We start from the raw sequence: 14,309 nt of genomic DNA, 5'->3' as shown, positions 1-14,309 counted from the left end.
CAGCTCTTAGTCGTCATAGTCCGGGATTTACTAATCAGCTGTCAGGGCCTTCTACTGTCCATCTTAAATCTTTAATATTAAAGCCGATGTGATGGCATGTTGCGTCAAATTAATTTTAATGAGCTGTGCCCATCCTTCGCGCACTTTTGACCGTCAGTTTGCACAACTTCGAACAAAACAAATGCACTTGACACTACCGTGCCGCAACATTTCAAAATAATTTGCAAATTAAAGGTTACGGCTACGCCACGTCGCATCATTCCCCACATTCCGCCACCCGATCACCCATTTTCCCATTTTCCTGTTCTCCCGTTTTCCGTTTTCCGGATCGCGTGTGCAACGGTGGCATGCAAATTATTTGTTTGTTGCCTACAACTAATACTAAATGCCGTGGTTGTGCCAGTACATGGGCTTTCTGGTATTTCCCCGGAATGTGCACTGCCCGAAAGAAGGTCATTTTGCAATTTCGATTTAAAAATATTAATATTATTAAAGTTTAGATTTTGGAGAGCTATTATTAGAAAATGTTAAAAATCTTTATAATATTTATATTTATAATTAGGCAAGACGATTGAGAAACCTTAAGATTTTCATTTTACAGAATAAATACGTACATATCATTTGCAATTTAAGAAATAATAAATATAAATAATTTTGTAGTGCATAATAAAGAAAACAACATATGATTAGGCCTAAATATTTAGGAACATATAATTGGTGCAACATTACTCTATTGAATGAATAGTATTCGAGAGAAATACAGACTTCATTAATTATACTCAAATATAAATCCAATTATTTCAATAATAGATTATTTTAGCTACTAATTAAACAAAGACAAAGCAAAACTTGTTAGTAGTTGAACAAGTTGTTAATTTAAAAGCCTTGACAGGGTGACCTCTAGCATATGCCCTCTACCCTTTTTAAATTTTAAGAGTTTACAAGGTAAATATTTTCTCCTGTGTGGGCGCTTTCACTCCGTGGCCCGTATACGAACTTGGCCGCAGGCTCTGGGCCTGCAAATTGCATAGACGAAATTACATGAGATGCCGTTGAAATATGTGTGCAGTTCGTATGCATATTACGTATACGCCGTGTTCGATTGTTCGCCGTGACTTCGACTGCGACACTCGCACACAAACTGTCCTCTGTGGTCGAGGGAAAACAAATGGAATCGAAAACAAACATTCAGCAGCGAATTCTGGTGGAATATGGGGGACGGCATGTCGAGCCCATGCATACTAATAGCGTTTTGGCCCGGCCGAAAAGGCTGATTGCAGTCTGGCAGCCAACTATTTGCCATTGCAATAGATAAAAGTCCGTTCCTCATTCGTTTGTTTGCAAATTGAAAAGACGAGCGGAAAAAAGCGAACTTGCCAAATTATATTTGTAGCTCCAACAATAAACGTTATGGACGAGGTCGTGTTTGGCATCGGGTCATTTATCTAGCGCGGAAACTCCTTTAAGCTGTTTCATACTATGATTTATGGGGTGATGAAAGTACGGCCGGATGGCTGCCTTTCGATTTATGCACATTTGCATAGTTGCATTTGCCTTTAAAGTTTTTTTGCCAGCTGAAACTTTCGCCAGGGAAACTTTCTTAGTGTCTCGCAGTTTGCTGTAAAGCGGCATTATTAAATTCCCGCACTTTTCCAAGGACATTAAAGCTGTGAAACCTTTTTCACACCGCAACCAATTTGCGGCCAATTCATTTGGAATTAATTTGATTATATGTTTGCGGTGCACAATGCAAATGTTGCTTCTTTTTATATGCTGCCGGAAAAGCCAATTCGCGAAGTGATTACCTTTTCATTGCATAATTAATAATATTTTTTGCCATTTTCCAGACCCAGTCATCACCCACCACCCCCCGAATTGCGCAATCAATACGAATTGAGTGCTTTTAATAGGTTTTTCAATTTCATTGAATTCGCTGTATTGGCTGTTATGTTCAGAAAATGATTAATAATGTCGATTTAAGTGCACTCGGTACTATATTTTTGCCTAATTGCCTATGAGGCTATCAAAATGGATCTGAATTAAAATGTTTAGAAAAGATTAGCAAGTCATCCATAAATTAAGTATGTATATAACTAATGGTAATTATTATTCGGTTGCACAGACAAAATTCAATTGGGCTATAAACATGAAATTGTGTTCCAAAAAATAACGAAAAATGGAACTGCAGAAAAAATAAGTTTGTGAAAAATTAGAAATTTGCCTATGTGATATATTTTAAATAAAAGTTTAATTTAATACTATTGTTCATGTTACCTCAATCCCTTATCTATGCATGATAAATATTAAACTGCTTATTTTCATAGATAAATAATGAAATAAAATTAAATTGCCGCATAAACATGAGTTTTGTGTCCACTTAAGTAAGGTTTCAATTGCCCAAGGAAACCTTGGAAAGTCGCAAAAAATAGGTGGACTCCTTAGAGCTTGTCTGCTTTTCTATTGTTGGATTCCATCTCCTATTTGTACATATTTCTGTACATATAGTGCAAACATATATACCAGGGTCCATCTATCTTGCCTCCTTCCAACCACTTTACATGTTTATGGACTCCAGCGTGGCACATTCGTTTTGTGGGGGATATGATGACGCGTGTGCGGCAAGTAAACCGCAAAAATATGTCATAATATTTGCTTTTGCCACAGTCTGGGCGATCCGTTTTATATTATTATTTTCCTACTCCGCCTTTTGGCTGGTTACAAGTCACGTGTTTAACATAAAATTTAAATAAAAATCGCATACAATATGTAAACGGTTATATGTACTTCCTGTGGTTGCTTCATCCTCATCCTCCTCCTCGTTTTTCCCCGAGTGAAATATTTTGCGAGCCTTTAGCCCATTTTGCTCAGACTGCTTGTTGTTACACTCGTCGACGTCTGGCTGTTGTAATTTCCGTCTGCTACGCAATTTGCAAATTTAGTTTGACTTTCACATCCTTTGCCATGGCCATTACCATTTACCAACTAAATCAGCCAAAATCTTATGAGATAAGCCACAACATATACACATTTTATGCAAATCACGGGTATAAAGAATAGCTGGGGGGCCTCTTTTTTGGGACTTCTGTGTGTGGGATAATTCGAAATCATTTTTGTGAGCTAATTTTACTGGAACTGCTCGGCCAGATTCATTTGTCGCACTATTGTAATGATGCTGAAGGCGAACTTGGCCACCTAAATTTCGATTAAATGTATGAAAATGGGTCAAAGGAGGAAGGTTGTATCTCCAACTCACGCTTATGTTGCTGTTCATGGAGATGGGAAATATGCCTCCTGCTATGAAAATAATCGGCTGCTGGACATGGTGCATAAAGTGCACCAAAGTGGCCCTGTAACGCGGCTCTGCATCCACCCAGTTGGATTGGAAAATCGTGTTGGCCAACTCCTGGGCGTCGTCAATTAGCAGATTGCAGGTGTAGCAGAAGGGAAATGTCTGCAGCAGGATGGTGATGACGAACAGGAGTGAGGCCACGCCCTTCCAGAAGTTCGAGAAAAAGAACACATTGACCAGAGTCAGACCCAAAACAGAACCAATCAGTGCGAATTGCACGAAGATGGTGCGGGATATCATGGGTCGAATCATATCACAGCATCTTTAAAATAAGTATTACTTATAAAACGTTGATATAATAGTACAGAGGGTATACCCACCTCAAGATCATCTTGTGATCCATGACACAGTTTACCAGATCCTGATAGTTATCGGCCTCACTTCGCTCCGGATTCATTCTTAGATTTCGCACATGATCTTTAAGTATGTCCATGTGCGCTCGAAACTGAATGGTGAACATCAGGGGATACGTATCGGATAGCTGATCCTGCAGTACGGCAAAGGACATGGTGATGTACTCGAATATCGCCTGGATCCACAGGCTGCCCAGGCCATCGCGCCAGTTCACAAATGGATTATAGACCGACCAAGGAGGACGACCACTCAGTGCATAGGAAAGGAAAGTGGATCCCGCATAACCGCAGTATATGAAACTGTAGATCAGGAAGGCATAATTGCACCGGGCCACCATATTGTGTATCTTCTCGCGATCGCTATCGCTATCCAGCCTCTTGTCCAATGCATCCAATAGCATCTCCGTTTTCCGCAATCGCCAGAGGAATATGTAGGTGATAGTTGATTTCACCGAGGCGCCATACACATTGATGCACACCTGCAACGAGGTGAGGAACTCGCCGGGCGTGAAGTTCTTGAACTCCTGCACATAGCTGATGATGAAGCCGACGGGCAGATAGAATACCCCGAAGGCGAAGGGCACACAGGTCCAGAAGAGGTACACGTACCGCAGGAGACCCTCCTTCGGCGGTATCCAGCCAATTAGCCACATGGCCCTGTACAGATATACATTCCCCTGGCGGGATTGCACTTTCTCTGTCAATGGAGCGGGGTGAATCAGCTCGAACAGCACCATGTTTACTAAACGGGGCAGTCCTCGCACCTGCATTTTATACCCTCACCCACGCCCCGATAATTGGACAGGTGCTCGATTCCCTGGTCGAAGCCACGCCCCATCGTTTTGTGGCCTGTAATTAGACCCAACCACCACATGTCAGGTGTTAAGTGCTAAAGGGGATTTATTATTGAGGCGCGAGCAGGCTACGCAGGTTAATAGTTAATTGTTGGGGGCATTTGTTAATAAATCAATCAAGAATTGTCAGCTGAATTTAACTTTTAATGGGAGTGTGTAAATTAAGTGTGTTTCAGGGCAAATTGTCTGCAATCCCTTAAATTTACTTAAACCATTATTAAACCGTTCTGAACTTAAATTAAAGATGTTAAGTGCAATGAACAAGCGTGCAAATAAAATTAAATGCGAACTAATGGTTAAAGGCAATGAAAATGCTTACAAATAAAATCTTTTCATTATGTTTTTAAAGTTCCTATTAAACTAGCATAGCAACAACCAATATTGCTATTATCTTTCGAATGCAACTTAATATCGATATAAACCAAAAAGAACGTTTCAAACTGCAGAAAAGGGGGATTATGCAGATACTTGATTTAATTTCTTTACCCGACCATACCCACATTACTACACTCAAAAAAAGAAGAAGTCTCGTTGTAGTTATTGGCAGGTAGAATTTTGTATGAATACAGCACAGAACATAATTTAAACATAAACAAGAAAGGAAAGCTAACTTCGGGCGGAGCCGAAGTTAATATACCCTTGCAGAATACTCTGTAAATTATATTCTCCAAAATTATTCATATGATGCATTTTTAATACTCATAAAAAATCCCAACTTCCTAACTTAAAAAACACCAAAGTTATGGCATTTCCAATCGTTCAGTTATATGGCAGCTATAGGATATAGTCCGCCGATCCTTATGAAATTTGGTAGGTCGGATTGATTGGCCAAATATAAAACCCATAGCAAATCCCAACTTCCTAACTTAACAAACACCAAAGTTATGGCATTTCCGATCAAACAGTTATATGGCAGCCATAGGATATAGGTGGCCGATCCTTATGAAATTTGGTAGGTCGGATTGATTGGCCAAATATTAAACCCATATAAAATCCCAACTTCCTAACTTTAAAAACACCAAAGTTATGGCTTTTCCGATCGTTCAGTTATATGGCAGCTATATGATATAGTCGCCCGATCCGGCTCGTTCCGACTTATATACTACCTGCAATAGAAAGACAACTTTTGGGAAAGTTTCAAGCAGATAGCTTTAAAACTGAGGGACTAGTTTGCGTAGAAACGGACGGACGGACGGACAGACGGACAGACGGACAGACGGACGGACAGACGGACATGGCTAGATCGACTCTCCTGGTGATGCTGATCAAGAATATATATACTTTATAGGGTCGGAAATGTCTCCTTCACTGCGTTGCAAACTTTTGACTGAAATTATAATACCCTCTGCAAGGGTATAAAAACAAAAAGTAATCGTTCTCGTTAATTTCCTTAAAAAGAGAGCAACATGTATTTTATATATTTTGAATTTTATTTATTGAATTCAAAAGATATTTGCACTATGCAAATGAATGAAAATGTAATAAATTGACCAAAATCCCACTTTGGATTCTCAAGTTCATAAACTTTTGATACTTAATATGCTAGATTCAAGCGCGAACTACTTGATTCTGTTTCTGAGTGCATGAAGATGGCTCTAAGATGCTTGAAATCCTTAAGTGTATACCCACTTCTACAAAGTTTAGTGCGTGTGCAAGCACTGGGGGATGCTACATTGTGAAAGTGTCGAGATGCAAATATTAGTTTTGCAACTTCTCTTTGCATTGCACTTTAAAGGTCTAGTTCCCCATTTGGCCCGTTATTGAAGAACTTCTCGCCCAGATTCATTTGATTGACAATTGTTATGATACTAAAGGCAAACTTGGCCACGGCCACGTTACTCTGCACCGAAATGGGAAAAATAAAGCCGGCTGTAAACTGAATGGGTTGCTGAACCCTGTGCAAAAAATAAATAACCGCCGATTTGTACCGTCTCTCTGCATTAATCCAATTTGAGTGAAAAACTGCATTGCTGAGATTGCTGCAATCTGCGATCAGATATTCGCAGAGCATGCAACACGGAAAGGATTCCATGCAAATGGCCAGCATAAATGCCACATTCGACATGATCGTCCAGATGGTATTCGGAAAAAATAGAATGCTGATGGCAGCCAGTCCCAGAACAATGCCAACTAGCATAAATTGCGCAAAGATGGTGATCGATAAGATGGGTCTTATAATTTGAGAACATCTGAAAATTGTATATTTAAATAATAAAATACAATCATTGGCGAAGCCTGTCTTACTGAATGATGGTGCGATGATCCTGGATGCAGGCCACCAACCGCTTGTAGTTCTCCTCCTCACTCAACTCCGGATCCTGCCGCAAATTCTCGATACGATCCTTAAGAATGGCCAGATGACCCCGAAACAAGGATATGAAGACTACGGCGTAGGTATCGGATAGCAATTCCTGCATCGTTGCAATGCAGAGGACAAAGTACTCCAGGATGGAGGCCACCCACAGTTGCCAATGGCCACTCTTCCAGTCCACAAATGGATTGTACAACTGCCACGGAGCCTTGCCCGCAAAAACCGCGGTCAAGAGGCTCAATGAACAAAAACCTATGTATGTCGACACGAAGATGAACACAATGAGATTTGTCCGTGCCACCATATCATGGAGTATCTGTCGCTGCGATTGGGTGACACATCTCTTGTCCAGAGGAGCAATCAGTTCGATCATCTTCCTAAATCGCCACATCTGGGAAAAGGTGGCAATGCTCTTGACTATATTTCCAATGCAGTTAGTGTCCACCTGCAGGGAAGTCAGAAACTCGGTCGGTGTGAACCTATCGAAGTGCTTCACATAGGTGAGGGTTAGTCCAAGCGGTAGATACACCAGGCCCAGCCACATCGTAATCCCGGTCCACAAGGAGTAGATCCTCCTGGACCAATCCTCCTTGGGCGGACTCCAACCCAAAACAAATGCGGTGCGATAATAGTAGTCACTGGCATCTAATGAACTGACCCGTTGGTCAAGAGGAGCTACTTGCAGGCGTTCAAAGAGCGGCTTCTTCATCTCACTTGGTCGGCTTTAAAACTTCTATACTGGGGATTCCCTTCCAAAGGGGGTTTTATATAGCAATCTTGCATTCCCTGATTTGTTTTTAATGTCTTGTCATTTTTGGTTTATTCATCGGGGAAATCCCGAGTCATCCAAGGCCACGAGTTTGCACTTATAAAGTCATTAGTCGCAGGATTGGCTTAGGCAATGCAAATTATCAAGGTGAAACACTCAGAAAAATGAATTTCTAACTTTTGTGGCAATAAATGCAGAAATAAGTGATATAATTATAAGAAGGAATTTCGTCGGTGAAAGCTAAATTTATTTTACTATTTCAATTAAAGTTTTCTTCAACATATTAGATAACTTCTAAGCTTAAGAACAAACCACTCTTTCCAAAGTCCAATAAAATTATATTTTTTGAGCTTGTAGAAAAGCCCCCTCCGATTTCTCACTGTGTACCCCTGGGGGTGCACTGCGCAGCTCGCTGAGTCGCAGAGCTGCTGACTGCCGTGAAAGGTTTATCGATTTCTGGGTCCTCTAATTACGGTTTGCATAATGGATAACGCTATTGAAACCCTTCTGTTGCAGCCTTTCATCTCTACTCGAACCGAACGGAGGAGCGAATCGAGGACGACACGCTGGCTGTGAAATATGAGGACGGCAGATGGTCAAAACCCTATTACGACTGCGGCGGCGGCAACATTTGGATGCTGACCTACACGGTGCCGTTCTTTGGCTATGAGAACGGCACCTATCACTTCAAGTGAGTAAAAGAGGAAAATACATATTAATTTTCAGGCATATACACCGAAGAATATTATTAAAATATATCTCGATCTTAAGAAATAAATCATTTTAAAGGAATTTTATGTGGCCATTATCATCATGGTAATAATCAAACTAGTGTTACAGTCTCAAAAGTATTAAATAATTTTACTATAAGGGAAAGAAAATTATATTATTTTAATAAGTATTTATTACTTGTCTTTCTAACACTACAAAATGGTATAAATATATGTATCATCATATATCATGAAGACTTATGAACAATCCCTAACATGAGAGTTCAATAAATTATTCGGAGTTCTAAAATAAATATTTCAAGGCTACCAAAATATGCACACTTTGTATTGACATTTATTATATAATATTATTATTATCGTATTTTCATTAGCCTTGATCGATTGATATGAGTGATTGAATTTTTTCCGTGCACGGGTTACAATGGCGCCTGCACAAGTGTACAAGAACATGCACATGACGGATGCCACCAGATGAGCATTTTATAAATAATTCGCAGCATGGGAAATTTGAAAGAAAACTGCAATGGTGCGCTAAGTGCCAACAGAGCAGTTTTCCCAGCCAGCACCCGCTGCTGCCAGCGACAGAAGAACGGTGGGAAAAGTCGGAAAAGACGGAAAAGCCGGGAAAAACGAGCGAGTGCCAGTTTTTGGCTTTTGTCTAGAAACGGGAAAAGTAATTGAATAGCTGAATGGCTGCTGTTGGCCAGTGTTGTCGGGTTTCGCTCTAGTGTGGCACGTGCGATGTGCCAACAACTGAGTTTAAGTTTTAGGGCTTTTCCCCAACATCGACTGATACCGAATTCCGCTCACGCATCGGACTAAAAAAGAAAGTCCTTTAAAAAAAGCACAACATCTTATGAAACTTTATAACGTGCTATCTTTTCATATTCCTTTTTTCCCTCTATACGGGCCTTTTTTGTTTTAAATAATTTTCTCTTTGTTTTCTTTTTTGTTCAAAATAGTTTTTATGATTCCCGGCTCTTTGGAAGTTTTTCAATTGAATGTTGCTGCCAAGTTAACAGGAAGCGTAAAAAGAAATCAATGAACCAGTTATGTAGCTTAAAGAGAATTTCGTTGATGTTGCCTTTCAGATCAATAAGTTTATAGCTGGTTTTTTGTGGAGTCTTATTTTCCCCCATTTAATAAATATTTTTAAGTCTCTTCCGTCGTTCTTGCATTTAAATAGTTTAAAGAACTAAACTCCCTTAAGTGCAAGGTTTAATAAGATTAAATACCAAGTTAAATATTTCCAGGAACTGACATAAGTTTAGAAGCTGTTTCTGTTATCCAAGAATTTCCCAGAATTAGCGTGCAACAGATTCAAGTAATTATTTAGCTCAGAGCCTGTTTATTTATTTCCAGGAAGTCAATTACGATTAAAGGAAGTATTAAATATTTCCCAGAATTATAGTTATAAAACGAGCGCTTTTTAACGTGAAAGCCATCAACCTAATGGCAGCTGCTAAATGAAAACCCCTTTTGATATTTATGACAAAACGCCGCACTGGGCCCACGCCCACGCTTGTGAAAAGGGGGCGTGGCAGCCAACCATCGTTTGCCGTCTGCATTTCCACTCTACTTCATCCATAATTCGCAATTATCAATGGCTGGCAGCAGACAACAGCAAAACAGACAGCAGATTGCAGAAGCACAAGCAAAAGCACATTTTGGCTAGCAAACTATTTTCACTTAGTGGCTGAATAAGTGTCGGTGGGGAGTGCCCAGGATTACGTGGCTTTTGTTTTTCGACCAACTGAAATTGCTTTTGACTAGTTGGATAGAAGGGAGACGGCTGCGTGAAGTTTATCTGCTTCTTGTCTGAAAAGCGTCAGGGAATAATCACAAGCTCCAGCCATGATTTAAGTCCTGGGATTTCTTAATATTTAGTGTGCAGGGAAAAACGGCATACTTAACGAGTTTTGTTAGTCGTCCAATAAAAATAGCTGTTTAATATTTCTTAAATTCTTTTTGATTGATGGTAAATTCTTGATTAAAAATACTACACTACTTATTTAAGAAGAACAGCTCCTTGGGCTCAATGATTCGCTTCTCAACCGGACTGGCAGTGGCCAATCCATTGAGAGATGGCTTATAACAATAGCAGGGGTATACCAATCGGGTCTCATACCATTCGGGAGTGGCTCCTGGTCTGGGGGTAGTCGTAAATCGCAGTCTTTGCTTCCCTGGATAAAGGTTTTTAATTAAATTAATTAGCTTTTGACTGGGGCTTTTAAAATCAATAACACATTTCAATGCAGGCTTTTAAGGGCCAGTTGAAAAGATTTTAAATCAATCGATATGGAAATGGCACGGATACAGATAAATATTGCGCATATTGCATTGCACTAATTGGTTTTATTTATATCAAAAACTCAATTTAAGTTAAGTAGCCGTCGAATTATTGGTAAAATCATATTTTAAATATGCCAAACTGTCTTTAAATAAGCTAAAATATTTTACAAAAAATCATGACAAGTTAAAAGCCCTACCTAATTATGATTTTATGAAAAAAAAATCGTGTCCAATTAGGCATTGCAAAGAATTAAATGTTAATAAAATGGTTTTACATATAATACGACTTCTAATGATGAGATACTTTAAATTGAACTAATTTGTAAGTGTTTAACGTTGTAAATAATGTTTTGATTATACACTTCACTTTATAGTTCAAGTTAAAGGTAAATATATTGCTTAAATCACTTTGAAAAACTCACAAGACGACTGGTAGTACTGTTTCTGCCACCAATCCAACTCTCGTTTCGGCCAATCGATCTGAAACAAAGAGGCCCACGTGGCTGTTACCCCAAGGGAAAGTATAATCAACTGCACCAATGGGAAGAACATATCTGTGTGGAGATTTTTCAAACAGTTTTCCGCTCGTTTCGAGAGCTTGCCTAATGGCTTCCGTAATTATTGCAAGCAGTTCACTTCGGCCTAAGTAAGCGTTTAAAATTTAATTACACACGGGTATCCCAGGACTACTCATTTTCAGAGCTATTTCCGCTGGCAGGTGGGCTGTTAGACAGCGCTTTCAAAATTTAATTAAAGCAATCAATTATAAAGTTGGAACCCCTCACACATGCCTACTTAATGTTCGATGACTTTCCACGGTCAGAGGGTCAGGACTTCGGAGGCTGCTCTCGGGGACAGAACCTCAATGGAAAAGCAAAGGAAACTGTCTGCCGCTGGCGGAAGCTCGGCAACTGCCTGCAATTAGTTGCAACATAAATTTGGCCCGCCCAAGTGGATGGTGGCACTGTGGGTCGGCCAAAAGATAAAGCTATTGTGGGAGGGAGGAATTTTGCTAATCCTCTAATTCCTCCAGAGATCTTTTTTAGGGACACTTAGAGAAGAAGTAGCTTGTTTTTATGTGTAACATCTGCTAATTTCCAAGATTTTAAAGCTCATATTTGGTCCCGTTTTATCGTCCACAAAGGTAGTGATTAAATATAAAATACTCTAAACATTTGCTGACGTTATGTTTTTAATAAAATACTTATTCATTGCCAAATACTTCGCATTTATGACCTCCGGTCAAAACTAGGTCTTCAGCTCAAGAATCCTTATGTAGTCTCAGTTCAAAAACCACTTAAGTTCAAAAATCACTTTGCGAAATATCGTACTATTTATTTATTATATTAAATCTACATCTGCACATAATACTATAAAAACTAAAAAAAATTGCGAAATATTTTTTTCATAACGATTTCAAAGATTTGGACATATTCTCTCGTCTTTTAAAATAGGTTTTATATTAAAATATTTCTGGCAAGCATCTAAGAATATTTTTGAATCAAAAAAATAATAATCTAGCAATTGCAGTGTTTTTCTCTGCCTTTTTGTGCCCATTGGGCCCGCATTTTCCACTGTAGAGGACTGGCGCAATTAATGGGCAAATGTTAAAAGTTCGTTAGTTCATTCTAGCTGGGACCGCGTGGCGGCTGCACAGTAAGAATGGTTAGAATGGTCGGAACAGAATGCAGTCCGGCAGCAGGACCACGTCAAACAAAGCTCATTTGTTTCGGCGGCTTACGGAGGGGGGGTCAAAGTTCACCAGGAGCAGGAGCTCCGTGGCTATGGGCGCAAGGGGGCGACCCCCGATGGACGCAGGATGCCACTTTCCCGACCATGTCCGTGTCCGGCTCATGTTAATAATGTGCTGCTATCAGTTTCCCATTAGTTGGCAAAATTAATTTGTTTACGTTGTGGCGAAAGCAGAAAGCACAAAAAAAATAAGAGATTACTAAACGAGGAGCGTGGCGGAAACTTGCTAATTAATTTAATTTGCTATGCGGTGTGTGTAGCTGCCTCATTTTTCTTAATTGCATGAAATATGCAGGTTCACTGGCGGAAAAGCCAACCCAAGCCGAGCCAAGCCAAGCCAAGCCAAACAATAAGCATACACATTAAGTTAAAGTTAAGTTTATTATAAATTATTTGGCCAAACGGAGACGAAGGGCACACAAATCACATTAGGCGCCCGCTGCGAAAAGGACATGAGAGGCCTGGGCAGCAAGGACCTCCTGCTGGGGCAATAATTTTATTTGATTTCATTTAAGTTTCGCTTAGCGCTCACAACTCTGAGGGTACCGACAAAGTTTCAATATTAAACGGGGCCAAGGGGCGTCTGTAAATGTGGATTGTAATCCCAGCATTGTATTTACTTGACTTATGCTGCAAAATGGCTCGAACCCCCCCCTCCTTTTCATCCTTCTGCTGCTCCTTGTTACCCATTTCTCGTTTCTCGGGGATTCAGCATAATGATGCAAACGGAAACGGAAATCTCAAATATCAGGCAATAAGCCAGCCTTTGTGAGTTAGCTGCAGAAACTGAATATGTGCTTGATTATGGATTTGCATGTGCATCATACAGAATTCCAGAGACCAAAGTAAAGTCTGGGATTTAGCATTGCCATGAGTTTTGCCCAGAGCTTGAGGTACGATATCCAAATATTCATAACATGGGTTAAATTTCCTGGAAATTACATAATATTTCAAGTTTGTTTTGAGCATTAACACTCTCCCTATTAAATTTTACCATTTCAAAATGATGGTTTTAATGTGGCCTCGCCATAAGCCGTATTTCCATGCTTTGCCACCCCTCGAAAAGCTTTGAGTTCCATTTTGGCCCTGTCATTGGGCCCCATTTTAAATTAGTTTGAAAATGAAGGCTGCCTAGCTGGCTAGCAAATATGGCAGATTACTGTTTTGATCAGTGCTGTCAGCATGTCCTTTTTTAGGAAGATTTAAAAAATGCTTTAAACTCAAACAATATATTTTTGAGCAAGGTCAAACATTAAGTATTTTAAAGAATGTACCTAGCTACTTCACTAGAGCATAATCTTAATATAAATAGACAATTATATTTGAATTCCAAAAATTCATACATATAATACCTTAAATCATACGTACAAGCAAAAGAATAGCACAATATATATTATTAGGTAATCATTAACAAATAATTATTAGAAAAATACAAATTTTTGGTTGGTTCTAGCTTTTTTTCCTTTTTTGTTTTTACGGAAGAATGTGGATTTGCCAACACTGTTAGGCTACGCTCACTTTAGTGGCGAGGTGCAAACTACAAACCTGATAATGTGCATTACCTGCCACGACCGAAAATTGGGCACGCATGGCGTATACGTAATGCGGCACAGCTACAGCAGATGAGTTGTTTACAAACAGGCTACAAAATGGTACGCGTGATGGTGGATTGGTTTGGTTGTGGTTGGATTTGGCTGTGTGTGATGGCACATGCTATTACGCTCTTCAGTGCAATAAAGTTGTTGCCATATTTTGGTTACGCGGCACTGAACACAACCAACTTTATGAACTCGCAAATGGAGCAACCGAGGAACACCGCTGTCGCCAGCTTTAAATAGCTGGCACGTGCATAGATGAAGGGGTATTAGGATCCCGGCAAGAAAAGCTCTTCAGATGCA

The 14,309-nt window shown here is 39.7% G+C and overlaps 4 protein-coding genes across 5 annotated transcripts in view; 1 reads left to right on the top strand and 3 right to left on the bottom strand.

The window, feature by feature from the left end:
• Window positions 1-14,309, top strand: part of LOC108043204 — a 57,372-nt gene that overhangs the window by 27,621 nt on the left and 15,442 nt on the right. For both annotated transcript variants that reach the window (XM_044458785.1, XM_044458784.1), the window contains exon 4: window positions 8,153-8,327. In XM_044458785.1, the coding sequence (XP_044314720.1) occupies window positions 8,153-8,327 (175 nt within the window). The remainder of the gene's footprint in view (window positions 1-8,152; window positions 8,328-14,309) is intronic.
• Window positions 2,629-4,439, bottom strand: LOC108037939 (odorant receptor 59b). Its single transcript, XM_017114612.2, has 3 exons — window positions 3,670-4,439; window positions 3,254-3,611; window positions 2,629-3,192 (listed from the first exon to the last, which is right to left on the bottom strand). The coding sequence occupies exons 1-3, from the start codon at window positions 4,437-4,439 to the stop codon at window positions 3,124-3,126; spliced, it is 1,197 nt and encodes a 398-aa protein (XP_016970101.2). The 3' UTR covers window positions 2,629-3,123.
• LOC108043894 (putative odorant receptor 59c) lies at window positions 6,286-7,576 on the bottom strand. The gene is made up of 2 exons (XM_017122709.2): window positions 6,801-7,576; window positions 6,286-6,745 (listed from the first exon to the last, which is right to left on the bottom strand). Exons 1-2 carry the CDS (start codon window positions 7,574-7,576, stop codon window positions 6,286-6,288), a joined length of 1,236 nt encoding a protein of 411 aa, XP_016978198.2.
• LOC108043895 lies at window positions 10,320-11,224 on the bottom strand. Its single transcript, XM_017122710.2, has 2 exons — window positions 11,082-11,224; window positions 10,320-10,550 (listed from the first exon to the last, which is right to left on the bottom strand). The coding sequence occupies exons 1-2, from the start codon at window positions 11,209-11,211 to the stop codon at window positions 10,372-10,374; spliced, it is 309 nt and encodes a 102-aa protein (XP_016978199.1). The 5' UTR covers window positions 11,212-11,224; the 3' UTR covers window positions 10,320-10,371.

This window comes from Drosophila rhopaloa, unplaced genomic scaffold (assembly GCF_018152115.1).
Source record: "Drosophila rhopaloa isolate 14029-0021.01 unplaced genomic scaffold, ASM1815211v1 contig_115, whole genome shotgun sequence".
In the NCBI taxonomy this organism is placed as follows: domain Eukaryota; kingdom Metazoa; phylum Arthropoda; class Insecta; order Diptera; family Drosophilidae; genus Drosophila; species Drosophila rhopaloa.
Note: the sequence above shows the minus strand (reverse complement) of the source record. Positions and strands in the feature narration are given on the sequence as shown.

Bases quoted from the DNA above. Each gene is read 5' to 3' on its own strand.
- LOC108037939 (XM_017114612.2), bottom strand. From the start codon at position 4,439: ATGGTGCTGTTCGAGCTGATTCACCCCGCTCCATTGACAGAGAAAGTG. The intron at 3,612-3,669 runs GTGGGTATACCC...CTTATTTTAAAG, and splicing joins GATCACAAGATGATCTTGAG to ATGCTGTGATATGATTCGAC. The intron at 3,193-3,253 runs GTGAGTTGGAGA...ATCGAAATTTAG, and splicing joins CCATGAACAGCAACATAAGC to GTGGCCAAGTTCGCCTTCAG.
- LOC108043894 (XM_017122709.2), bottom strand. From the start codon at position 7,576: ATGAAGAAGCCGCTCTTTGAACGCCTGCAAGTAGCTCCTCTTGACCAA. The intron at 6,746-6,800 runs GTAAGACAGGCT...TACAATTTTCAG, and splicing joins GATCATCGCACCATCATTCA to ATGTTCTCAAATTATAAGAC.
- LOC108043895 (XM_017122710.2), bottom strand. From the start codon at position 11,211: ATGTTCTTCCCATTGGTGCAGTTGATTATACTTTCCCTTGGGGTAACA. The intron at 10,551-11,081 runs GTGAGTTTTTCA...ACCTTTATCCAG, and splicing joins ACAGTACTACCAGTCGTCTT to GGAAGCAAAGACTGCGATTT.